Genomic DNA, 9,246 nt, shown 5'->3' on the forward strand with positions numbered 1-9,246 from the left:
CACCCTCCCCACCCAGCCCCTCCCCACCCTCCCCTCCCCACCCAGCCCCTCCCCACCCTCCCCTCCCCACCCAGCCCCTCCCCACCCTCCCCTCTCCACCCAGCTCCACCCCTCCTATTTTTGTATGCACGACCGACGGACGGACACAACAATCCCCTGTGGGCTGGTGGAACCAGGTGGCTCCTACCGGTATTAAAATTCAGCGTTGATTGACGCGTGTGTCTATTTATACCGCGTGACGTCATCGCAAAGTCAGCATCGGGGAGGGGGGCGAGGCTGGGCTTGGGGGGATACATGACGTCAAAGAATTGCGACTGAGTGACGTAACGCGCTGAAGCAGAAGCAGCAATGGCCGATAAGAAGCCCGCGGTGGACCTCGGAGTGCTGGAGGAAGACGATGAATTCGAGGAGTTCCCAGCCGAAGGTGCGTCGTCGGGAAAATAAACAAAAGATAATGAGCCGAAAGCTTTCGCTCGACGTCCACGAACAGTTCATTTTTAAACGAACACAGCGAGACGGAGTTCACCCTGCCGATCCGTCCGCGATGCGTTTCGGCTCGTCATCGTGGGTAGGCCTCCGCGAAGCCTGCGGCCTTGCCTGGATTCTCAGCGGAGACGGTGTCAGTGGTGAAGGCGGCGGGTGGGGGGGGCTCCCGATGGAGGCCGCGTCGATGGTTTCCCCGCCTGATCTCTTATTCAGAATACGTATTTGGAGGAATCCGAATACGTATATTTATACTGGAGGAATCCCATGAGCGATGAAGCTGTTTTTCACAGATCTCAACATTGCCGATGAGCAAATCGGCCAGAATTCGCTCGATCACGCGGAGTCTCGTAAGCTAAGCAAGTGTGAGTCTGGATAATGCTTGTAAGGGTGACTTGCGTACGTAATAGGTGTTATAGGCTGGTGCTGAGCGGCGTTGTGCGCCGCGGAGGACTGCAGCAATATCCACGACGTTATATTTATTTTTCACGTCTGCTGCCCGCCTAAATAGACCGGCGTGAAGGTTCAATAATTCCGTGTTCATCATAGACCAGCGTCATCCGATCACTGACGGACCGTTTGTGGGCACTGTTGCTGAAATCATCAGCATTGCACTGCTCCTCAAAACAGACGACACTGCAGCCAGATCGGTGAGGCTCGTTCGCTCTTCGACCCCAGACGCAGTTTGCGTGAAGTATGGTCTAAAAACAAGCAGCTCCCACGACCCGCACGGCGAGAGGGGGTTTCTTAGCCAGCAGTTGTTCGCGACAGAAGGACCATGCATGTGGAGCAAACGCAATGTTTTCATATCGTTCATAGTTTTCTGATGCGGCATAGGCGCACGCCTATGATTCGGTACTCTTTGAGGCTTCAATTGGTGCCGTGAGGTGGGCCAGGAGATGTCAGTAGAGAAAGTTGGTTCTTGAAACCTGTGTGGAGCGTCGAGTTTCATCTCGTACGCGTGGGCTTTCTCCGTGTACTGTACTTGGAATTTCTCCCACACACAGAACGCTCAAATGGAATTTGACAAATATTCAATTCGTGACCTTCCTGAAAAAAATTCCTTTGAGGATCTAGTTTGGCGTACCAAACGAAATTAAGTACTATACTTTTGCAGTTCATTGAGAAGGTATTGTACGTTTTTGTGTTGAGATGTGTAAGCGTACTTGGGGGTAGGACACCGCTTAAGGTAACAGTGGACGAGGCTGGTGACAGAATAGCAGTCAAAGCAGAGAACATGCCCAAGAGTATCGATCGGTGAGATGGTGATATAATTTCGTGTACAAGAGTGAGTGGTTTTGGCAGTTGTAGGCCTTCATCCAGAGTATATAGACAGTGTCATTTTTTTATCGCAAAGGCTCTTGAACCATGTCCGGTATTCACTTTAATTTCAGCTTCTACCCATTATTGTAGCCCAGTATTCAGTGTATGTATATTTATTACCTTTTGTTTCTGTATAAAAAGCAGCAAAGGACATTTTATTTTCACGCACACATTATCCGACACCGTGTGTGCAGTTGTGTAAAATCATCACCGTCGCTCTTAGAATGGTTATACAATTGTTTTAGATGGAAATGATAAGTGTACTATGGTGACAGGAGATGTGCAATGGTTTCAAAAGGTAACAATAGGTATACTGTTGCAATAGCCGCACTATGGTAGACTGGCTTCCGTCACAGGAATGTCGAATTTCCACCACTGGCTTGAGGCCAAACGTGGATATTCGCACTTTTTCATGCTCATACATGACAAAAACACTTTTTACCAAATCGTTAAACTTACCAGACAGAAAAGTCTGTGCTGGCTGGAAACAAATACCACAGTACACAGTAAAGATGGTTTATATACGGCAAAACCATGGCAGATGCAGATACCTGATGTACAAACAGACCATACAACATAAGGACGCAATGCCCGATCCACAAATACGGCGATACACTTTGCTGATCCTGACGCAGTTATCTGGCTTGACCACCGGGATGTGAACTTGTAGTTATTGCTCCTGCATCTCCATCAGCTATACGAAAAAATAAGATGTTTAGCAGAAGGCACAATTGTAACCATAAGTTCCGTCCTCCCAGCATGCTTTGCATTGCCAATTGGTATCAACTTGTTTTTTGCTACTAAGATTCAATATACTGGCCATATTATATTAGGCAGTAGTATGTCAATGACATAACTGGATACTGGTTTTGTTCTTGTGTGGAATCATCAATACACCATAGCCTTGTGCCTTAAGTGCTTTATATGGGCAAGCCCTCCCAGAACACTGGACTGCTTGGCACTCCATAACGGCGACAATGAACCAATCCTAACGCTAAATTTCGATTTAAAGCTTATATTATTTTATTACGTTTTATTTTTATTATTTTATTATTTCCCTTCTACGTGACTTTACCGAAAGAACCAAGAAGATCAATCCTAACGCTTTATATAAATAGGACTAAATACGAAAAAAAAAGTTTCGTGCAGGCTGGAAGCTAATAAATAAGTGAAACACTGACAATTATATGTGCATTTACAAGGCACTTAGCCTATGGGAAAACAAGTAAATAATTTTCATTGTTGGCAAGGCCTCTGTGCTCATTGTGTTCAGTGATCCATCATGGCTGCATTTGTTGGGACACCGGAAAATGTTTGTACACCGGCAAATGAAATGGCTAAATTAAGGGTGACTTCTTTCTGGAAAAGAGACCGCTTCTCTCAATGAGCTATTATTAGGTCATCTAAATTATTTACTGTCAGTGCCCGGCAAACCTTAATTTTCAGATGGGAGTAATATTTTGGTAATATCCCTAATGCAACACAAAGGGAATTCTTCTACAGAGTAGCATTGTTACCTTTCAATTTGTGGTTTGCACACTGCGCGATGAACCTGGCAACCTCCGTTGTATTTTTGGCCATGGCTGACATCAGTGGCGAGTGATATCTGAAATGGTTGTGGGCCACCGCTGCACTGACCCGCGCTGGTAAGTGTTGTAAAGTTCCGTTAAACAATCCCTTTGGCTGACACGGCATGGAGTAGGCCTTCAGCTAGCAGTGGATTGTTAGAGATGAACATCACGTTCTAAACTAATTCTCACCCTGCCGGGAAACTTGGTAAATTCCTTATTGAGGATTTTTGTTCTATTTGAGAGAAAACCCAGAGTGCCAAGAGAAAGAGCCCACATTGCCTCCAGTTGGCTAAACATAGGCTGTCCTCGCATTTGCTTATGCTGGTAATATTATTGTACTTCTCTAAGTGATCTTTTACGTCATCTATCCCATGATTTATTGGGCAGGTTATTTCACTCCACAAATCTGTAGTTACCGATTGTATATGGAACCACTGCTATACGTGTCCCATTATTAGTTTGATGATTCACGGCTTGGAGCTGCCCAGAGCTGCACACCAAACGAGACATCACTTGCAGGTGCCATCAAATTTAAAACACCTTTACGAGCAAACGAATATGCATAACACCCACATGACGCCATAACTTGCAAGCGCAGCTGCAGAAGTGGGCAGACCTGCATATGTTTCACTTCGACTACTACAAAGATAATTATTATTGCGATATTCCAATATCAACTTTGCAGAAGCTCCCCGATGTGTTAAAAATTCAGCTGCTCGGCTAGTTGGCAGAGTAAATTAATTGAGCACATGCCAGTTCTACATTTGCATTAGCTTCCAGTGAAAGCACACATATGGTTTTAAAGTCATGATGCTGACGTTTAAGGCTGTCGGCGAGTTTGCACTTGCACGTGTCTCACTGCCTGGCTATCGCACCGCACAAACCAACTCTGGCGCCGCTGCAGACAGTGGACTCTTAGCTCCCTGCACTGCCGCCAACACTCCTGGCCAACACTGGTAACGGAGCTGTTGTCAAATAGGCGACAACGGTACAACCTCGGTCGTCCAAGTTTGTTTTGATTTATTTGCAGCCTTAGAAAAATGTGGCTCTTTTTACAAGGACATTTCAAATGTGGAGCATGGTTTATGAGATGACTGTGCTCATCGGATGATCAAGGCCTCCGTATGCCGTCCAGTTTGGAGGAGCTATTTAACCATACTTCCCTATTCACTCCAATGCGGGTTGGTTGAATACATTACCTGGGTGAATTTGTATCATCGACAGGTGGGTGTCATGTAGACAAATGGTCAATTAATATAAGGAAGGTGCGGTATTGTGTTTGTTTGCTGTTATTTTTAACAGTTTCCTTTTAAATCCCATCATGCAGACTGCCTCATGCATGTGGCCAGTATGCCGTGACATAATTTGTCAACGAGTAAATTATGCAAATATGTCGGACTTCTTCTTTTGCACCCAACGTAGCCAACCTTGCTAATCGTGGGAGGAAGGACAAATGATGTCACGTTTTAACATTTTGTATTTGTACGTTAACCATTATGCCAACATACTCCCACAGAGTTTATATTAATTGACCGCAATGACAAGTACATTATGGCCTGTGCAGAAGAGTTGGGGGTGCGAGAGGCCGTGCTCGTGTTTTGCCGTTGCAGACTGGACGGGGCTGGACGAGGACGAGGACACGCACGTGTGGGAAGACAACTGGGATGACGACAACGTTGAGGATGATTTCTCAAATCAGCTGAGGCAAGGCTTGCTTACACCTCAGTCAGTCCAGACCCCACTACGTATGTATGTATGTTGAACTTCTTTTGCAACATACATAGCCAACTGTGATCATTGAAGGTGCGGGGGAAGTACAACAAACTCAACTCAAAAAGCAGTTCTAAAGAAGGGTTTTCAATATAGTTGCTCTAAAAGTGCATAGCTCCAGTGGCTTCCTAATATCGGAAGGAAGACAGTATTCGTAAATACAGGCATCACACACCATTATTTTTCGACTATTTCTATTCTCCATTGCAACCACAGCAGCGCTTATTGGCGTAGCGTGGTTGGAACGGGCTCTTGGTGCAAGCAATAAAGTGGGCCCCCCATCTGCTACCCCTTCACTCCCCTGCCCACGTATAGCCTTGCACCCAAGTCAGTGCAGTCTACATGTGTTACTCAGAGAATCATACGAGCCTGCTTACCCACACTTGCACGGTAATCTAATAAAGTTATGTTCAACACTTTACCGATAGGTATGCAACTTGCAGTACCATAGCACAGATTAATCGGTAACACATTTTTGTGCCAGTATATATGCACTGCTGTATTTTTTGGGGGAATTAAAGAGCCCATTATTTTGACTCTCTTCCACGAGCTTTTGTGAAGCCTGTTGCATGAATATCATTGATTTGAATGTGCATGGCAACTGAATACAGTGGTACCTCGGTATACGTCATTAATTCGTTCCAGAAGGTAGGACTTATACCGAAAATGACGTATACCAAACGAATTTTTCCCATAAGAAATAAAGGGAAAGGAAATAATCCGTTCCAGAGGAAAATAAATGATATTTTATATAGCATATTATACATTAATGGAGTTGTATATAATAATTTAGACACTAATTACTAAAATGCATACAGAAGTCACGTGACTGCGCTGCTGCCAGCTGCGCTGGTCACGTGGCATGCCTCAACCCGGGGCTCCACCCTCCATGGGGGCAGCCCCCGACGCCCCCCCCTCCTCTCCCCCACGCCCCCAACACCCCCCCTCCTCTCCCCCAGCGCCCCCCCCCCCCTCCTCTCCCCCCCCCCCCCTCCTCTCCCCCCCCTCCTCTCCTCCCCCTCCTCTCCCCCCCCTCCTCTCCCCCTCCTCTCCCCCCCCTCCTCTCCCCCCCGCCCCTCTCCCCCACGCCCCTCTCCCCCACGCCACCCCCCCCTCTCCCCCACGCCACCCCCCCCTCTCCCCCACGCCACCCCCCTCTCGCTTTGTTTCAGTCGTGAACGGGGGGGGGGGGCAGCTTACACTGGTACTGTACGCGATGACTCATCCCGACCCCATACAAGTTCTAGCAAACGCGTCGTATCCCAAGCAAGACGTCGTATCCCAAGGCATTTTTTCCTCCAAAAAAAACACGACGTGTACCAAATTCGACGTATTCCAAAGTGGTCATATACCGAGGTTCCACTGTACAACATAACCTCTAGATGTGGTGCACAGCAATATCCAAACCGAAATTAAAACAAATGTAAAGGCAACGTTGGTTATGAAATCAGCCTTTAAATAACCCGCAAAAGTGACGATTTTACATCTCAATTTCTGAGTTCGTTTTTTATTGAAATAATGGCAATTTGTAAAGAATTGCATTATTGGACACGTGTCAAACGGATCTGTCAAGGTGAGGAACTTTTTTTGGCAATTCCTATGTAATAAACTGACAAATGCAACCTCCAGGCATCCTTGGTAAGCAGAAAATGGCAGTAAATCTTTACAGGTGATGGGGAGTCCTGGCTGAGCCAGTAGGAACAAATGACTGTAATCTGCCCCCGAGAATTGGCAAGATTTCTCACCTCTGTGCAGAGCAGCCATCTGCTGTAATGGCCTCCATTACATTAGAAAGTCAATGGATGCATGAGGCTTTTATGGATCTGGGAAACTGTCAAGCCACCACCATGCTTTACTATTAGCCTTCTCGAGAGCACCCATTTTGAGGTTATAATAACGCATGTTATGTCGTCTCGTATTTATTTATCTTGCACCTTGGCGCGTGCACGACCACGAGTGAAAATGCAACGGTTAATGACGATGACGCTGCTGTCTGTTATGCGGTCGCTATTAGAGGAACGCTTGGCTTTTCACGCGCTTGTGGGAAAGCTGCGAATGCCGGGTGCGCTCGTGTCCCTCTGAAGCACTGCTGGTGGAACATTGTTTCTGTTGATGCTGCTCAGTCGTGCAAAAGAGCTTCGCTCAATGTGCGTTACAACCCGCGAAGAAAAGGGGATTTGTACGGGGTGTGGCGAGAAGGGAACATGTCGTCGGACGTGCAGCACCTGCCTGCTTTTTTTTTTAAAGACTTGCACAGCAGCTGTGCGGTGGGTTTTACAAAATTTGCCACAGCTGACTCATCCAAGCATCCAAACACTTGCTTGATTGAATAAGCTGATGAGCTATTCTGTAACTGGATGGGCTCCTGAAGCAATCGGGGCTTGTTTATAAACAGGCGCATTACCTGATTGTGCTTTGGAGCCATGTGCAGACATGAATTAGCTTAACGCATGCATTAAACGTCACTGATTTTTTTTCTCTTGTCATACATAGTTAAAATAATGTGGCAATGTTCAATACAGGGCATGAGCAATATTTTCAAGCCTTTTAACAGTCATACATTATTTACTGCTACGATATTCCAACACTTGCATTCTATTGCGCATTTGATATTCCTTTATCCCCTTTGACAGACGTTCTAATTGTTGTTTTTATCCTTCACTGCTTTCAGGACCGAGCTTGAAAAGCACGGACATAAAATGGAGACCTCGTAGAGAAGGAACGACGTTTGTGGGGGGGGGGGGGGGGCTGAGAGTCTTCAAAGCCCCCCACACAGTTTGGCTTTTGCATTAAAATGCCTCCCGCGACCGCTGGGTTTTTTTTTTGTTGCCATGACCTGTTCTTGGAGTCGTCACGGAAGAGAAAGGGGATGAGTTGTGGAAAGCAAACGTGAAAAATGGTCACCATTCTCCAGCCATGTTGGATTTGTTTAATGTCCCGTTGGAATTTTCACCGTTCGGAATAAAGTTTAATATTTTGTTAATTTGTTATTGTGTGTTTTAGTGTTGCCAAAATAAACTTAACTGTTCCACTAAAAAAAAACAATGTTGTTTATAATTCACACATCTGGCCATGTGGTTTTATAACCGATTATTCACGTACCGGATTCGCATTTAGAAGGAAGAGAAATAATGCGACTTGTTATAGGATATATTTATATGCTATTGGGAAGCAGGATACGTTTATACTGTGGCAGTTTGTGTGAACATTTTTCAAATATGTTTGATTGCATAAATGGCACTTCATCAACATCTGCCATAATTCACCACTGGATGTTGGTCTCCCCACACCTTGGCCATCTTTCAACGACACGTATTCGGTACTTATTTAAATTGACATGTAATCCCAGCACCGGGTTGAGAAGTGGAAATGTAGTTCGGAAGGGAAATAACCAGATCTTTAACCCACATCGGCATCACCCCCTAACTCGCAGTGTCCCTAAGGAGAGTTGTCGAGAGAGGTAGTGCCAAGGCTACAAACAGGGGGAGCGGTTAAGCGAGGTTAAAACAAAGGGCATTGCAGTGAGGTGTTTCTCCATAATAGCTCTGTGAGGCTGCTATCATACAGTTTTTGCGTTTTGCTGTAATCTCTTTTGGCAAAGCCCGTGGGAACGGTCAGACTGGAGCAAACTTTAACAGAAGCCTTTAAAGAAAAGTGCGGGGTTGAGGAGGGGAGCTGGCGGCTGGGGTGTAATCAAGGTGCAGACAGACAACCGTGCCAGGTATTCGGGTGGGCTGGCCCGTCTGTTTCAGCCACTTGGGGTTGGGCAGGGGTTATAGGGGGTTTGGAGACACGGTGGCTGGTTGAACACGTGGAAGATGACTGCACGCTGGAAGGGGTTGTATTGCAGGTTGTTTTTTGGGGTGTGGAGGGCGAGCTGCTTGGGGAGGCAGAAGATAGCACAAGCGCGTCTTTGCTGGACAGGGTCAGCCTGTCTATGGGCTGGACAGGAAACAATAATTGCTCGTGGAATGCTGGATGGGCGCTCGTTCGCTTTCCTGTGTTAACGAATCAAAACAAGGCCGATTAACATCTCGAAGTCGCCAAGATAACAAAGGACATCAACCCGCGTTGATGGGTCTAAGTTCGTACAGTGATG

The 9,246-nt window shown here is 46.3% G+C and overlaps 1 protein-coding gene across 1 annotated transcript; it reads left to right on the forward strand.

Moving 5' to 3' along the window:
• Window positions 1-295: 295 nt before the first annotated feature.
• On the forward strand, window positions 296-8,130 carry SEM1 (SEM1 26S proteasome subunit). The gene is made up of 3 exons (XM_061555739.1): window positions 296-424; window positions 4,988-5,081; window positions 7,819-8,130. Exons 1-3 carry the CDS (start codon window positions 349-351, stop codon window positions 7,859-7,861), a joined length of 213 nt encoding a protein of 70 aa, XP_061411723.1. The 5' UTR covers window positions 296-348; the 3' UTR covers window positions 7,862-8,130.
• The last annotated feature ends 1,116 nt before the right edge of the window (window positions 8,131-9,246 follow it).

Source organism: Lethenteron reissneri, chromosome 21, assembly GCF_015708825.2.
Source record: "Lethenteron reissneri isolate LAM-NWPU_2019-01 chromosome 21, ASM1570882v1, whole genome shotgun sequence".
Lineage (NCBI taxonomy): Eukaryota > Metazoa > Chordata > Hyperoartia > Petromyzontiformes > Petromyzontidae > Lethenteron > Lethenteron reissneri.

What these genes read in the sequence shown, in the direction of transcription:
- SEM1 (XM_061555739.1), top strand. Translation starts at nt 349, where the DNA reads ATGGCCGATAAGAAGCCCGCGGTGGACCTCGGAGTGCTGGAGGAAGAC. An exon ending in CGAGGAGTTCCCAGCCGAAG is followed by an intron (nt 425 to 4,987) that starts GTGCGTCGTCGG and finishes TTGCCGTTGCAG; the next exon opens with ACTGGACGGGGCTGGACGAG. An exon ending in GATTTCTCAAATCAGCTGAG is followed by an intron (nt 5,082 to 7,818) that starts GCAAGGCTTGCT and finishes CACTGCTTTCAG; the next exon opens with GACCGAGCTTGAAAAGCACG.